We start from the raw sequence: 17625 nt of genomic DNA on the forward strand, positions 1-17625 counted from the left end.
AGACTACTACAACTTTCTCCACATCAGCAAGAAGGTTGTTTCGCTTTCTTATCATTCCTGCGTTCACTAAAGGAGCACTTAGTTTCCTTCAAGAACTTGTCTTTGCGTTCACAACTTGGCTAACTGGGGCAAGAGGCCTAGCTTTGGGTCTAAAGTGAGAGACATGTGAGTTTTCCTTCCACTTGAACACTTGGAGGCCATTGTACGGTTATTAATGGGTCTGATTTCAATACTGTTGTGTCTCAGGGAATAGGGAGGCCCAGGGAAAGGGAGAGAGATGAGGGGGATGGCTGGTGAGTGGAGCAGTCAGAACACACACATTTATCAGTTAAGTTCGCTGTCTTATATGGACGCAGTTCATGGCACTGCAAAACAGTTACAATAGTGACATCCAAGATCACTGATCTCAGATCACCATAACAAAGAAAATAATAATTAAAAAGTTTGAAATACTGCGAGAATTACCAAAATGTGACACAGACACAAAATGAGCAAATGCTGTTGGGAAAATGGTGCCGATAGATTTGCTCAATGCAGGGTTGCAACAGACCTTCAATTTGTAAAAAATGCAATTAAGTGAAGCCCGATAAAACAAGGTACGACTGTATTATGAAAAGAATTTACACTGTTTTCATGATCAGACTCTAGCATACTTCCTGGATTTTTTTCTTATAATCACCTGCCTGACATATTTTACAGTCTTCTCTCCTTTTTACAGAGCTATTCCTTTTTTCCTTAATTACCATGTATTTTCCTTTCTCCACACCTTTCTCTTTATCTTTCTTAGAAAATATTTTCCCCCATTTATCTCCGTCATACTTACTTACCCCCCCAAAATTCTGTTTAAATGCTACCAACTCTAAGGACCCTAAACCTACACCTCCAGTAGAACTACTTTCTCTTTGGGGCCCACAGGGTACCCTAAATATATTTCTAACATGCACTTTTGTTTTCTGTGTTTTTTGAAACCGAGTTATATTTGAAAGACATTGAATTATATATAGTTTGATGAGTTTTGACAGATATATCTATGTAACCACCACTCAAACTAAAATACAGAACAGGTCCATCACCCTCTTGACCAGTCAATATCCTACCCCTGAGGCAGCCATTTTTAAGAATTTTAATCCCTATAGATTAGCTCTGCTTGTTCTTGATTATCATTTGGTCTGTGTTTGGCTTCTATTTCTAAATGAACAGAATATTTTGGAGAGTCATTCAGGTTGTGTCTGTCACCAGCTCTTTCCCTTTTATTGCTGAGTATTCCGTTGTATGAATATAGCACAATTTGTATATGCAGTCACCTGCCGATGAACATTTTGAATGTTTCTAGTGTTTGGTTATCATGGATAAAGCTGTTGAACATCTTTTCATACGCTTTATTGGCCATTTGTAGATCTTTTTTGGTGTCTGTTCAAGGATTTTGCCCATTTAAAAAAGTTGGATTATGTGTCTTTTTTGTTATTACTTTGTAGGAGTTCTTTTTTTTTTTGAACTAACATCATCGTTCTAGAATATTTTTTTTTTAAAGATTTTATTTATTTATTTGACAGAGAGAGACACAGCAAGAGAGGGGACACAAGCAGGAGGAGAGGGAGAAGCAGGCTTCCTGCCAAGCAGGGAGCCCGATGTGGGGCTTGATCCCAGGACCCTAGGATCATGACCTAAGCCAAAGCCAGATGCTTAACGACTGAGCCACCCAGGTGCCCCTAGAATATATTTTTTTTAAGATTTTATTTATTTATTCATGAGAGATAGAGAGAGAGAGAGGCAGAGGCAGAGGGAGAAACAGGCTCCCCGCGGAGCAGGGAGCCCGATGCGGGACTCGATCCCAGGACCCTGGGATCACGACCTGAGCCGAAGGCAGACGCTTAACCGACTGAGCCACCCAGGCGTCCCTAGAATATTTTTTTTATTTTATCATGTTATGTTAGTCACCATACAGTACATCATTAGTTTTTGATGTAGTTTTCCGTTGATTCATTGTTTGCGTATAACACCCAGTGCTCCATGCAGTACGTGCCCTCCCTAATACCCATGTAGGAGTTCTTTCTACATTCTAACTATGGGTGTTTTGTGTATGTATTGCAAATATTTTCTCCCAGGCTGTGTCTTGATTTTTCATTTTCTTAATGGCATCTTTTGATGAGCAGAAGTTTTAATTTTGGTAAGGTCCCATTTATCCAAATTTTCTTTTATATTTATTGTTTTTTGTACTATGTCAAGAAATCCTTGCTTGACCCAGTGTTGCAAAGATATTCTCTTATGTCTTCTTCTATGGCACTTTTAGGGTTTTTGTTTGTTTGTTTGTTTTTTGGTTTTTTTTAGTTTTAGGGTTTTTTTTTTTCCTTTTTTAAAAATTGAAATATAACTACATGGCGCCTGGGTGGCTCGGTCGGTTAAAGTGTCTGCCTTTGGCCCAGGTCATGATCCCAGGGTCCTGGGATCGAGCCCTGCATCGGGCTCCCTGCTCGGCGGGGAGTCTGCTTGTCCCTCTCCCTCTGCCCCTCACCCCCACCCATGCTCTCTCTCTCTCTCTCTGCTCTCTCTCTCTCAGATAAATAAATAAAATCTTTAAAAAAATGAAATAGAAATATAACTAACATAAAATATCATGTTAGTTTCAGGTATGCAGTCTTGATTCAACAATTCTATACCTTAGTCCACGCTCAGTACAATAAGTGTAGTCACCATACATTATTACAGTATCATTGACTGTATTTCCTTTGCTGTACTTTTCATCTCATGACTTATTTATTTTATAACTGTAAGTTTGTACCTCTTAATCCCCTTTATCTATTTCACCCATCTCCCCTCTCATCTCCCTTCTGGCAACCACCAGTTTGTTCTTTATATTTAAGAGTCTGTTTTTTGTTTGTTCATTTGTCTTGTTTTTTAGATTCCACATACAAGTGAAGTCATATGGTATTTGTATTCTCTGTCTGACTTACTTTACTTGCCATAATACCCTCTAGGTCCATCCATGTTGTCACAGATGGCAAGATCTCACTCGTTCCTTTGGCTGAGTAATATGTCATTTTATATACCACATCTTCTTTATCCATTCATCTATCGATGGACACTTGGATTGCTTCCATATCTTGGCCCTTGTAAATAATGCTGCAGTTAACAAAGGAGCATATATCTTTTTGAATTAGTGATTTCATTTTCTTTGGGTAAATACCCAGTAGTGGAATTGCTGGATCATATTTTTAATTTTTTGAGGAGCCTCCACATTATTTTTCCCAGTGGCTGCACCAGTTTACATTCCCACCAACAGTACACAAGGATTCCTGTTTCTCCACATCCTCACCACTTGTTATTTCTTTTTTATTCTAGCCATTCTGAAGGGTATAAGGCGATATCTCACTGTGGTTTTGATTTGCATTTCCCTGATGATCAGTGATGTTGAGCATCTTTTCATGGATGTCTTTTTTGGAAGAATTTCTATTCTGGTCTTCTGCCTATTGATAAATCAGATTATTTGGTGGGGTTTTTTTGGAATTGAGTTTTATAAGTTCTTTATGTATTTTGGATATAACACCTTATTGGATATATCATTTGCAAATATCTTCTCACATTCACTAGGCTGCCTTTTTGTTTTGTTGATGGTTTCCTTTGCTGTGCATAAGCTTTTTATTTTGGTGTAGTCTCAATAGTTTATGTTTGCTTTTGTTTCCCTTGCCTGAGGAGACGTAGCTACAAAAAATGTTGCTTAGACTGATGTCAAAGAGATTATTGCCTATGTTTTCTTCTATGGGTTTTATGGTTTCAGGTCCCACATTTAAGTCTTTAATCCGTTTTGAATTTATTTTTGTGTATGGTATAAGAATGTGGCCCAGTTTCATTGTTTTGCATGTAGTTGTCCAGTTTTCTCAACACCATTTATTGAAAAGATTTTCTTTTCTCCACTGTATATTTTTATCCCTTTTGTTGTAAATTAATGACCATATGGGGTGGGCTAATTTATGGGCTCTGTCTTCTGTTCAATTGATTTAAAGTGTCTGTTTTTATGCTAACATCATACTGTTTTGATTGTTACAGCTTTATAATACAGTTTGAAATCTAGGTTGTGATACCTCCAGCTTTGTTCTTTCTGAAGATTGCTTTGGCTATTTAGGGTCTTTTGTGGTTCCATAAGTATTTTAGGTTTGTTCTATTTCTCTGAAAAATGCCATTGGAATTTTGACAGGGATTGCAGTGAATCTGTAGATTGCTTTTGGTAATGTAATATTTGGTAATTTGGTAATATCTTAACAGTATTAATTCTTCCTATCCATGAGCACAGAATATCTTTCTGTTTACTTGTTTTATTTAGTTTCTTTCATCAATGTGTTATAATTTTCAATGTATAGTTCTTTTACATCCTTGGATAATTTATTCCTAGGTATTTTTCTTTTTCTTTTTTTTTAACATAGGTATTTTTCTTAATGCAGTTATAAATGGGATTGTTTTCTTAATTTCTTTTTCTGGTAATTCATTATTAGTGTATAGAAACACAACAGATTTTTTTTTAAATTTTATTATATTATGTTAGTCACCATACAATACATCATTAGTTTTTGATGTGGTGATCCACGATCCATTGTTTTTGTATATTGATTTTTGTGTCCTGCAACTTCATTGAATTCATTTTTTAGTTCTAACAGATTTTTTGGTGGAGTCTTTAGGGTTTTCTATATATAATACGATGTCATCTGCAAACAGTGACAGTTTTCCATCTTCCTTTTCGATTTGGATGCCTTTTATTTCTTTTTCTTGCCTAATTGCTCTGGCTAGGACTTCCAATACTCTTGAATAAAAGTGGCAAGAGCGGGCATCTTTGTCTTGTTTCTGATCTTAGAAAAGCTTTCAGCTTTCCACTGTTGATTATGATGTTAGCTGTGTGCTTGTCATATATGGTTTTTATTGTGTTGAGATACCATCTCTCTATGCCTGCTTTGCTGAGAGTTTTTATCATAAATGGATGTTGAACTTTGTTAAATGCTTTTTCTGCATCTATTGAGATGATAATATGATTTTTATCCTTTATTTTGTTAATGTGGTGTGTCACATTGATTGATTTACAGATGTTGAACCATCCTTATAGCACTGGAATCCCATTTGATCAATTTGTAGGGTTCTTTTAATGTATTGTGGAATTCATTTTGGTAATATTTTGTTGAGGATTTTTGCATCTGTATTCATCAGGGATATTTAGCTGTAATTTTCTTGTCTTGTGGTGTCCTTGTCTGGTTTTGGTACCAGGGTAATTTTGACCTTGTTAGATGAATTTCAAAGTGTTCCCTTCTGTTTTTTGGAAGAGTTTGAGAAGGATTGGTATTCTTCTTTGAATGTTTGGTAGAATTCTTTTTTTTTTTTTAATATTTTATTTATTTATTTGAGAGAGAGAGAAACAGCATGAGAGGGGATAGGGTCAGAGGGAGAAGCAGGCTCCCCACTGAGCCGGGAGCCCGACGTGGGACTCGATCCCAGGACTCCGGAATCATGACCTGAGCCGAAGGCAGTCGCTTAATCAACTGAGCCACCCAGCTGCCCTGTTTGGTGGAATTCTTAGTGAAGCGGTTTGATTCTGGACTTTTCTTTGTTGGGAGGTTTTTGATTACTGATTCAGTCTTCTTATTAGTATTCAGTCTGTTTAGATTTTCTGTCTTTTCATGATTCAGTCTTGGTAGGTTGTGTGTTTCTAGGAATTTATCCACTTCTTCTAGGTCATCCAGTTTGTTCGCATATAATTGTTCATAGTAATCTAGATGGTTATTTTTATAGTTCTTCTCAGTTGAACTATCCTATTATTCTTTCACTGTGAACATATTTTTCTTTATGTTCTTGAGCATACTTATAGATAGCTGGTTTAAAATCTTTTACTGCTAATTCCGGCATTTAAATCAGTTCAGGGTCAGTCTCTGATTGCATTTCCTCTTGAACTTCTTTTATTTCTCTCAATACCTTTCTGTTTCTATGTTGATTAATTTCAACTGTATCTTGGTTGTTGTGAATCATATATTGTAGACATTTTGAATTCTGTTTAGTTCCCCTGAAGATCGCTGATTTTTTTTCATTTGGTTTAGCAAGCACTTGATTTGGCTGGACTCATATTGGCAACTGTCTCCTCTATGGTGTGTGGTAACTCAAATTTAGTTAATTTATTTACTCAACCAGAGATTAGGAAGCGTTAACACATAGATCTCAGGCACCTTTTTCTGTGTGAATTTGTCTTTCTGGTGGTCATGACGACTGCAAAACTCTCCTTTGATTCTTCAAGTTCAGTTAAGACTGGAGTTTTTCTAGTGGAATTGCAGTTACCCTGCATGGCATGACTAGGTCTTTTTACAAGCTAAAGGCTGTAAACTTGGTAAACCCATCCAGTGCCATCCCTTCTTCTAATTGTCAGTTCTCTTCCAGTAAATACCTGATTTTTGTTACTCTTCAGTATCTCCAGATAGTTTTTTTTTAATATTTTGTTCAGAGTGTAGTTGTTATCTATGTGAAAGTTGGTCTGATAAAATTAATTCAGTCATACTGGAACTTGATTATTGTTAATTTTTGTATGTGGTGTAAGGTATGGGTCAAGGTTTGTTTTTTCCTCCAAAACTTATATCCATTGTTCCAGCACAATTTTTTGAAAAGACTTTTCTTTTCCCCATTGAATTACTTTGGTACATTGGTCAAAAAACAGTTGCCCGTATGTGTATGGTTCTGTTTCCGGACTCTCTATTCTGCTCCATTGGTATATCTATCTGTACTTACATCAACACCACACTGAAGTATCTAAAGTATCATAGCTTTATAGTAAGACTTATCATTACATATAAATCCTCAACACTGTTCCTTGCTTTGGCTATTCTAGATCCTTTGCATAGCCATATACACTTTAACATTTCCTTGCCAGCTTTTACCAGAAAGTTGACAAATAATTGGTTGAACAAGTAGAAGACAAATGAGTATGGTGATAGAAAATTTCAACAACACTCAGCCAACTTGATTTGTATATTATAGAATACTACAGCCATCAACAGCTGAATATACATTCTTTTCCAGGGACACATGAACATTCTTCCGGATAGACCGTATGTTGAAATCGTACAGAGTATATTTTCTCACCACTACAGAATTCACTTAGAAATGAGCAATAAAAAGGCATGAAGAGAAAATGGTCATATTTGTGAAGAATTAATTAGAGCAAGAGTAGAGGGAGCTATGTAAAGTTAAAAAAAAAAGTATGCATGCTTCCTTCTAGAAGTTCTAGAACACAGGCAGATGGAGCCTTAGCTGCTGCCTCGGTCTTCAGTGCCACTGCCACTGCTGCCCACCACCAGCCAGCGTGTCCTCTGCTCACTTCAACCAGGGCCCCGCCTATGGGTTGTCTGTTGAGGTCGAGAACAAGCTGGCCCAAAAGTGTGACCACAAGCAGGAGTAGGAGCTTCAAGAATGGATCGAGGGGGTGACAGGGCACCGCATCAGCAACAATTTCATGGATGGCCTCAAAGATGGCATTCTTTGCAAGTTCATCAGTAAGTTTCAGCCAGGCTCCATGAAGCAAGTCGGTGAGTCGACCCAAAATTGGCACCAGCTGGAAAATATTGGCAGCTGCATCAAGGCCATCACCAAGTATGGGGTGAAGTCCGCTGACATTTTTGAGGCCAACGACCTGTTTGAGAAAACCAACCACACCCAGGTGCAGTCCACCCTCCCAGCCCTGGCCAAGACGAAAGGGAATAAGGTGAATGTAGGGGTGAGGTACGCAGAGAAGCAGGAACAGAAATTTGAGCCAGAGAAGCTAAGAGAAGGGCAGAACATCATTAGGCTACAGATGGGCACCAACAGATTTGCTAGCCAGCAGGGCACGACAGCCTGTGGCACCCCGTGCCACCTCTGTGACCCCAAGCTGGGCAAGGACCGGCCCCTGGACCAGGCCACCATCAGCCTGCAGATAGGCACCAACAAGGGAGCCAGGCAGGCCGGCCTGACTGCATCTGGGACCAAGCAACAGATCTTTAAGCCTGGGCTGGGTATGGAGCATTGTGACATGCTCAACATCAGCCTTAAGATGGGCAGCAACAAGGGGGCCTGGCAGCAGGCCATGACAGTGTATGGGCTGCTGTGCCAGGTCTATGACCCCAAAAACTGCCTGACGCCTGAATACTCAGAGCTGGGCAAGCCTGCCCACGACCACCACCCACACAACTGCTACAACTCAGCCTGGGGCCCTGGGCCCCCCTACCCTGCCTTCCCTCCAGGGAGGCCAGCTGGTGCTCTCAGCAGGGTTGAGCCGGCCCCACCGACCCCGTCCCCCTGCATGGTGTCCTCCAGCCCCCTGGGACCCGCCTACAGGGTTAGCACTGGGGGGTCAGACTGGGGAGCCTGTGGTGGGGGAAGGGGGCCTTCCTCCTTGGAGCGCTGCAGGATCCAAAATTGAGTAGGGTGTTCCCAACAGCACCCAAAGGATGCGCACTGAGCAAAGCTACCCCTAGCTGTCCCCTGACTCCCTTACAGGTGGATTCCCCCAGGACAAGAAGTTCCCCCCAAGCAGAACCCCCAGAGCCCAGGCTTGGCCTGCCCCTCCCCATTCCTGCAGTGGAAGCAAACTGCATGCCCGGAGGCCCAGCGGACGGTTTGGTTTGCAGCGACTGGCATATGTGGATGGGAGGATGGCATTTGTAATGCGAGCACTTTCTTTTTCTCTTTCACTGGAGCACAAAAAATGGCTGTAAAATTAAAACAAAATAAAAAAAATAAAAGTTATAGAACACAGACTTCCCATTAAAATGAACAACAATAAAGAACCCCCCCCCCAAGAAAATGAACAACAAAATAGGATCAAGGTCAAATCCTGTACAAAATTATTAAGACATGTTAAAAATGAAAGACTGGGGGTGCCTGGGTGGCTCAGTCGGTTAAGCGTCTGCCTTCGGCTCAGGTCATGATCCCAGGGTCCTGGGATCGAGCCCCCTAATCGAGCTTCCTGCTCTGCAGGGAGCCTGCTTCTCCTGCCTCTGCTTCTCATGGGTAAATAAATAAAATCTTCAAAAAAATGAAAGACTGACTTAATGTTGTACACAACGAATGGCAAAGGTTTACGATTAGATATTTGTATGTTACACAACATTACACATAACTAGGTATTTTGTAGGCATACTGTATAGCATATTCTGGTGAAAAAATCATTAAAAACAATTTCTTACTGATCCTCTCCCTATCCCCCGCTGCTGACCCTGTCACGTTGAACGGGACTGTGTTGTTACAGGTCTCCGTGTCATTCGAGGATGTGACTGTGGACTTCAGCAGGGAGGAGTGGCAGCACTTGGACCCTGCTCAGAGACGCCTTTACCGGGATGTGACGCTGGAGAATTACAGCCACTTGCGCTCAGTGGGTAAGCCCAGCCCTTCGGAGAAACTACGAGGAGCGTGTTAGGGGTAAAACTGTATCCTCCAAGTAAACTGTGTTGAAGTCCTAACCTCAGTTAGGACTAAGCACCTCGGGATATGCTCTTTTTTGGAATTGGGGTCTTTATAGAAGTAATCAAGCTTAAACGGGGTCTTCTGGGTGGGTCCTAATCCAGTATGACCAGTGTACTTAAAATAAGGGAAATCTAGACATAGAGACAGACACACACAGAGGAAAGACAGTGTGAAGACACATAAGGAAAAGAAGATGGCCACGTCACTGGAGTGGTGCATCTATAAGGCGACACATGCCCGAGGCCACCAGGAGGTCAGAGAGAAGCATGGACGAGTTCCTTCCCGTATTGAAGGTTCTCCTTCAAAAGGAGCATGGCCCTACTGACACCTTGATTTCGGACTTCTGGCTTCCAGAACTGTGACTCAGTGAATGTCTGTTGTTTTGAGCTGCCCAGCTTCTGGTACTTTGTTATAGCAGCCCTAGGAAACTAAGACAGATTTTTGTAATATGGAAGCGGCTTTGGAATTGGACAATGGGTAGAGGCTGGAAAGGTTTTAGGTGCTTGATAGAGAAAGCCTAGATTGCCTTGAAGAGATTCACTGGTAGAAATATGGACGTTAAGGGGGCTTTGGGTGAGGTCTCAGATGGAGTGAGGAGTGTGTTACTGGAAACTGGAGGAAAGGAGATCCTTGTTACCAAGTAGCAGAGAACTTGATTGAACTGTGTTCTGTTGGGTGAAAAGCAGAAAGCATAAGTGATAAACTTGGATAGTTAGCTGTGGAAATTTCTAAGCAAAAGCGTTAGAGGCATGGCCTGTGCTCTCCTTGCTGCTTACAGTAAAATGCAGGAGGAAAGAGAGACATTGGAGAGGAATTGTTAGTAAGAGAAGAAGCAGAACTTGAAGATTTGGAAAATGCTCAGCCTGTCCATAGTGCGAAAACTGAGATGGACTCTGGAAAGAACACCAAAGGTATGGACAGCCAGTTGCTAAAGAGATCAGAAGTATGACCTGTGGATCCCATCAGCCATGTCAGTGGAAATGCTGCTAGCTTTGACCAAAGAGGACAGAGACAGGAAACAACGAGGGAAGGCTGTAGGGTGTCTGTTCCGCTGTGCACATGCATTAGCCTTCTGGAAGGGGGATGAATGATTTCAAGGATGGTTCTGAGGCCAGGATGGCTGCTGCTGCCACCACAGGCCCAGAGGGCCCAGGCTGGGAAAATGGGATGCAACAGACCATCATCTCCTCAGTTCCAGAGGGCAAGCCACCGACTTGGTTACCGGCCTGAAGGGGCAGAGCCGCCACCCAGGGTCAAGGGTGTGGAGTTGCCACATCTCATCTGAGGTCACACCTCCTAACAGCATCGTGCTCTCTCGAATTCGCTCTGCAAAGTGCTTTTCAACGTTCCCTTCCAGTACTTGTTAACAATTGAGTTTGTGCCATTAGTTAGCCTTAGAAGGAGCTTGCCACCCACCTTGGACTGCATCCCCAAGCAGCACAACTCCGGGAAGACTCAGGCTCAGTGCTCCAGGGGCTGCTACTGACCTCACACCATCTGCAGGCTGGGCCTTGATCAGAAGGACTTGGGCCCCCTCTGAGTGGGTCTCCACCGCTTGCCATATTTCTTGCGTCCCAACACCGTGTGAGGATTCCGCACTGGGCTCTTCCATGTTCACTGACCATTACTGAAGTAGTCCTTGTTAAGTTTCCTTTCTTCCACCTATGAATATGCTTAACTTCAGTGAGCAAGTAAACTGAGACCCAGTAGGGAGCCAAAAGCTGTTTCTCAACAGGAGAGCAGTTATCCCCAGAGGATGGTAGGGCTTTGGTCCCAAATCCCAAGATTTGCTCTGTGGTTCACCTAAGGGCCTGTCAAAGGCTCCATCCCCATCTGCCACCGACACTTCAAGCACCACTGGATCTGCCAGATCATATGGCCCCAGTAGCAGCTTGTATGGCACTGGACCTTTGCAGAGCCTTCTTTTGTTCCAGGCTCTGCTCAAAACTAGCAGTTTTTTGGATCACATGGTAAATGGGGCAGAATAACACACCCAGCTGAGGAATATATTGCCTCTGAAGTCCATGGGCTCAGTAGCCATTGTCCCTCTTTTTATTTGTAGGAAGAGCCAGAGGCAAAAACTTATTCTTCACTTAGAAATTCCTAGGGGTCCAGTGGGTCCATACCGCTCTACCCCTAGAAATTTCCCCAAGGTAGATGGCCCCTAAATTGTGGTCAGATTTATTTCCTACCCTCTGCCATATAAATATCTTACAGTAAGTCAAGAGTGGTTACTAGTCCTCATTCATCAGGTGCATTCAGTGTGATGTCATCAGTGTAATGGACCAACGTGATATCTTGTGGAAGGGAAAGTCAATCAGGATCCCTACAGACTAAATTATGACGTAGGGCTGGAGGGCTGATACATCTCTGAGGTAGGACAGTGAAGGTATATATATAGTTGGCCTTGTCAACTGAAAGCAAACTGCTTCTAGTAGTCTTTGATAACAGGTATTGCAAAAACAAAAACAACAACAACAACAAAAACAAAACCAAAAAACATAAAACAGACCCACACACTTGCCAGATCAATAGCTGTTCACTGGGTACCAAGGGATGTGTTAGTTTGTTTAAGCAGTGAACCCACATCTGGCACAGCAGCTGCTATTGGAGTTACCGCCTGGTTAAGTTCGTGATGATCCACAGTCATTCTCCAAGATCTGTTTGTCCTCTGCACAGGCCAGAGAGGTGAGTCGAATGGCCATGTGGTGGGACTCACTACCCCTGCATCCTTCAGGTTCTTGGTGGTTGCATTGATCTCTGCAGTTCCTACAGGAATGCAGTATTTCTTTTGGCTGACTGTTTTCCTAGTACAGGCAGTTCTAGCGGCTTCCACTTGGCCCTTCTCACCATAATAGTCCTCACTCCACGGGTCAGGGAACCAGTATGGGTATTCTGCCAGTTGCTGAGTATCTGTATTCTAATTCTGCATTCCTGAACCTGGGAAATAACCACAGGATGGATTGGGGGGCCTGCTGGGCCCCCTGTGAGATGGAGCTAAGCTGAAAACTCAGTTGATGACTTCACTCTCATTAGCCCCTGTGCTGTCTGGTGGGCCATGGTGACATCTTGGGTCTCCTGGAATTCGTGTCAGTTCAGAACTGGTCTCCAGTAATCTTGGGAAAACCTCCTTTCCCTCCCTGCACAGGCACCCTGACAAAGGGCTGTAAATCCCTTTAGGGAAGAGAAAGATTAGCAGTATACATTTTGACAGTGTAGGGGGGTCCTTCCTCAAGGGACCCGGGCTCCCCTTCATTCAAAGGGTTCTGGGTCTGTAAACTGGCTCAAGTCTGAAAAATGATTGAGGAGCTGAGACTCTATGTATCCTGTTAGACTTCTGTTCACTTGACCTAGAACTCTTCTCTTAATGCAGATCAATTAAGAATTTAATAGACAGCTCATCTGTTTCTTTTCTAGAGACACCATGATCAACTGGCCAACACCATGGGTCTCTGCAGGTCAGACTATTCTGATCACTGGTTTGACCCTGCTGTCCATTATAGTAACCGTGTCTACCTTGCATTTAGCAATTCACTGCCCCCATTTGGCCCCTGTCACCCCAGGATCCAACTACTCCCATGGCATTGGGGTTTCCCGATTTGTGTCCTACAGAGAAGAGCAATCACAGAGCTCTTCAAGAACACCGCCCCCCTCACAAATTTGCATGTCCCAGTCATGGTAACAAGAGTGTCCTCTGGACAGCGTGGGAGAGCATGTCTTACATGCTAAATCCACTCTAACATGCCAGTCTCCCCAAGCCCTTGGATGCCTTTCTCTGTAGTATATAGCACTTCTCCATTTCAGTTGCATTTTGTACAAGCCACGTTTTGATCCGTGTTTCAGCCAACCAAACAAAATGTTTGAGCCCTTTCTAACCCCTCAAGCAGCAACATTAAATTAAGAATCTGTGTAGTGTGCACGTACCAACACATTTGGCCTGATTGATCCAACTTTATGTCCTTTCCATTATCCCACACTCTTAAATATCTATTTGTACCTAGGTTTCCCAGCTTTCTGCCTGTATAAACTGGACAAATAATGCAGATCTCTTGCACCTCCTCGTGGATTACACAAACCTCCCCCTTTGGGCCCTAATGAGACTTGAGTCTAGTTCTAGGTCTAGAAGCAAATAAGGGTAGTGGGGGTATGTCGTGAGAGAAATCAGCAGTACCTTGCAAGGCAAGTACCTCAGGGGAGGCCATTGTGGGGTCCTCAGGCAAAGTAGGGTTAATCTTCTCAGACGAGGGTAGAAGGGCTGCTTCTACTCAGAAAGAAGACTCTTCAGATCTTAGAAGTTCAGTGTCCTCATATATGTCCATTCCAAATTTCTGGATCCCATTCCTTTTCAGTCAATTCCCTTACCTTAATAGCAGACACCCTGTAAGGTTGGGAATTCAATTTGTGTTGTAATGTGGCCACTCCCAGGATGAGACTCTGGGTTTGGTTTCCGGCAACATCAGCTCTGTAGCTACAGAGGTTAGGGGTTTCTTTCAGGACAGACATAGAAATTTTCAGGTCGTTTATGCAGCGCTTGAGCTGGGAAATCAAATCCCTGAGTTCATTCTTCCACCCCCCCCTCCACTTTGTCCAGCACAATTAGGAGCAACCTGGCAATCTTATTATACTTGTAAGTTTGACAAAAATTTCTAAGGTGTCAAATACAAGGTCACCCAGAACCATGCCTCTCACAAGCATTTGATTAGGAGTATCCAGTGGTGGTATTTCGCGTATCTCTTTTGCCACATCACCCCATGGAATCCCAGTGTACTCTTTACTATTGGAAATAGAGTCATTAGTGCCTTCAGATCTAATCAGAGTAGGGAACCAATTCTAGAAACCCCATAACCTGCTCAGAAAACTCATTTTTTTTAAAAAAGATTTTATTTATTTATTTGACAGAGAGATAGACAGAAGAGCACAAGCAGAGGGCGTGGCAGAGGGAGAGGGAGAAGCAGGCTCTGCACTGAGCAGGGAACCCGATGCGGGACTCGATCCCAGGACCCTGAGATCATGACCTGAGCCGAAGGCAGACGCTTAACCATCTGAGCCACCCAGGCGCCCTCAGAAAACTCACTCTTAGTATTCTCTTCCTCTAGTGCCACTTTCAAAATCTGTTATGGTTCTCCAGAGAAATGGAACCAATAAGGTATGGGTATGTACATATACAAAGTACACACACACACACACACACTATAAATACACACATACACACCTACCTAGAGAAAGACAGAGAGAGAGAATGAATACATATACACGGAGTCTGGGGAAGAGATTTATTTTAAGGAACTGGCTCGCCTGATTGCAGGGACCAACAAGTCTGAAATTTAAAGGGCAGGCCTGCAGGCTGGAAATTCGAGTGAGGTGATGTTGTAATCCTAAATTCGAAATCTGCAGGACAGGCCAGTAGACTGCAGACCCATTCCTTGTTCTCTTTGCCCGCAGCAAACACAACAGATTGTGGTTCTTCACCTGGTGGGGTGACCCAAAACATCATTCTTTTTTTTTTTTTTAAGATTTTGTTTATTTATTTGAGAGACAGCATGTGTGTGCATGCACGCACATGTGCGCATACACAAGAGGGTGGGAGGAACAGAGGCAGAGGGAGAAGCAGGCTCCCCGCTGAGCAGAGAGCCCGATGCGGAGCTCGATCCCAGGACCCCGGGATCATGACCTGAGCCGATGGCAGATGCTTAACTGATTGAGCCACCCAGGCACCCCACGCCCAAACTTCATTCTTAAAGGATCTGGGCCATTAGTAGTTCTGCCTGAATTGGATTGTTATAGTTCCTGCTGACTTTCATCACAGGGCACAGCAGTACTAAGAAATGCCCTAAGGGATTACATGTGTTCCAGACTCTCTCTTCCTTATTTCCATTGTGGGGTAGCAGGCCAATTTCCCCTGACTAGTCAACATCAGTCACCCCAGCCAGCACAGTAACTTCCTTCTTTGCCTTTTGATTCAGAGACATGAGGAGCCCAAAATGTCCACATGACAGACTTAACTTCCAGTTCAGTAGAATCACTACTGTGTCTCCTGGTGGAAGCGTTGCTCCCTTTGGAACTAAGAGAACAGCAGAGCATAGGGGGCACAGGAACAGGAAACAAATATTTTGCTAGTGGACCAGTAGAGGTGGTAGTGAATGGTGCCACTCCTGCCCCGGGCCAACAGGGTGGGGCCACCACCCTGGTAGGCTTGGAGGACAGAACATTGAGCCAATAAGAATTACTCTCAGGACGCCTGGGTGGCTCAGTAGGTTGAGCCATTCATTGCCTTCGGCTCAGGTCATGATCCCAGAGTCCAGGGATCGAGTCCCACATCAGGCTCCCTACTTGGGGGCAGCCTGCTTGTGCTCTCTCTCTCTCTCTCTGACAAATAAATAAAATCTTAAAAAAAAAAAAAAAAAAAAAAAAAGAATTACTCTCAAGCCTTAAAATCTAGTGGGCTTTGTCTTGCTAGTTTTTGGACCTTCTTGGGATCTGTGATCCCTTTTTTCATTCCAATCTCTCCCTTTGGAATGGGAATGTCTGTCTTAATGCCTGTCATACCATTGCATTTTGGAAGCTGATGATTTGTCTGCTTTCACAGGTTTGTGTGGAGAGAAGCTGCCCTGAGATGACTCATACTCACATCACACCCATAACCAATTTGGGATTTAGATGATAAGATTTAAGACTTTGAGTTGATGTTTAGATAGATTTTGAATTTAAGACTTGATGCTGGAATGATTAAGACTTTGGGGGATATTGGGATGGGGTTATATATTTTGCACATGGAAGGACGTGAATTTGGTGGTGGGGGGGTGTCAGAGGGCAGATTTTTTAATGGGTTGAATTGTGTGTCCCCCTGAAAAAAAAATATACGTGGAAATCTGAACCCCCAGTATCCCAGAATGTGACCTTATTTGGACATAGTGTCTTTATAGAGGTAATCAAGTTAAAATGAGTTCATTGGAGTGGGCCCTAATCTAATATGACTGGTGTCCTTATAAAAAAAAGGGAAATTTGGGCATAGAAGTAGATACATATATGGGGCGCCTGGGTGGCTCAGTCAGTTAAGTGTCTGCCTTTGGCTCAGGTCATAATCCCAGGGTCCTGGGATCGAGTCCTGCCTCGGGCTCCCTGGTCAGCGGGGAGCCTGCTCTCCCTCTCCTTCTCTCCCCAGCTTGTGCTCTCTCTCTCTCAAATAAATAAATAAATAAAATCTTTTTAAGAAATAAAAGAAATAGACACATATAAAGGGAAGACGATGTGAAGACACATAGGGAGAAGATGACCATGTGATTGGAGTGATGCATTTACAAGCTAAAGAAACATCAAAGAGGGGCTCCTGGGTAGCTCAGATGGTTAAGCATCTGCCTTCGGCTCAGGTCATGATCCCGTGGTCCTGGGATCGAGCCCCGCATCGGGCTCCCTGCTCTGCAGGAAGCCTGCTTCTCCCTCTCCTGCTCCCCCTGCTTGTGTTCTCTCTCTGGCTATCTCTCTCTCTGTCAGATAAATAAAATCTTTTAAAAAAATCAAAGACTGCCAGCAAACAAGCTAGAAGACTCAAGGAAGGATTCTCCCTTATATCTGCCAGAGAGAGCATGGCCCTACTAACACTTTGATTTCAGACTTGAGGTTCCAGAAGCATGAGACAGTGACTTTTTGCTGTTTTGAGCCACCTAGGTTTTGGTACTTTGTTACAGCTGCCCTAGGAAACAAACACAGAGCCTCTATGAGAGTATTTCCATTCTCAGCTGCTGAGTACTCTGAGCCATCTGAAGTGTGTGCTGGTGACGTCCTTGATTGGCCTGAGATCCTTCAGTCCATTAACCTCTGTGATTATTACTCTTTTCCCAGTGAAATGTGGTTACTTTAAAAAAAAAAAAAAAAGTCGAAAGCAGTTAGCTGGACCCAATTCTATCATGTCCTATTAACAGGGTATGAAGTTCCCAAACCAGAGGTCATCTTCAAGTTGGAACAAGGAGAGGAGCCATGGATTTTGGAGAGAAAAACCCCACATCAGAGCTGTTCAGGTGAGTGAGTGCAACCTAGGCAGATGGGGGGCATGAAAACACTTTTCATTTCCTAAGAAGCCTATGCCTTTAAAATGCTATTTATTACTACCTTCTTGGAGGATCTCAACTTTGGAAACTGCTTGAGAAGAGGTAACATTGGCCTCTT

General features: G+C 43.0%; 2 protein-coding genes across 6 annotated transcripts in view; both read left to right on the forward strand.

Annotated features, from left to right (window-relative positions):
* The window catches only part of ZNF81 (zinc finger protein 81), a 101938-nt gene that overhangs the window by 62642 nt on the left and 21671 nt on the right, over nt 1–17625 (forward strand). For all 5 annotated transcript variants that reach the window (XM_064574004.1, XM_045876986.3, XM_064574002.1 and 2 more), the window contains 2 exons: nt 9248–9374; nt 17382–17477. In XM_064574004.1, coding sequence (XP_064430074.1) covers nt 9248–9374; nt 17382–17477 — 223 coding nt within the window. The remainder of the gene's footprint in view (nt 1–9247; nt 9375–17381; nt 17478–17625) is intronic.
* Nucleotides 5625–8419, forward strand: LOC123843177 (calponin-1-like). The gene has a single exon (XM_045872384.3). The coding sequence runs from the start codon at nt 7475–7477 to the stop codon at nt 8417–8419; it is 945 nt and encodes a 314-aa protein (XP_045728340.1). The 5' UTR covers nt 5625–7474.

The sequence above is a fragment of the Mirounga angustirostris genome, unplaced genomic scaffold (assembly GCF_029215605.1).
Source record: "Mirounga angustirostris isolate CCGP_5_RB_7025 unplaced genomic scaffold, mMirAng1.0.hap1 SCAF_11, whole genome shotgun sequence".
Taxonomy (NCBI): domain Eukaryota; kingdom Metazoa; phylum Chordata; class Mammalia; order Carnivora; family Phocidae; genus Mirounga; species Mirounga angustirostris.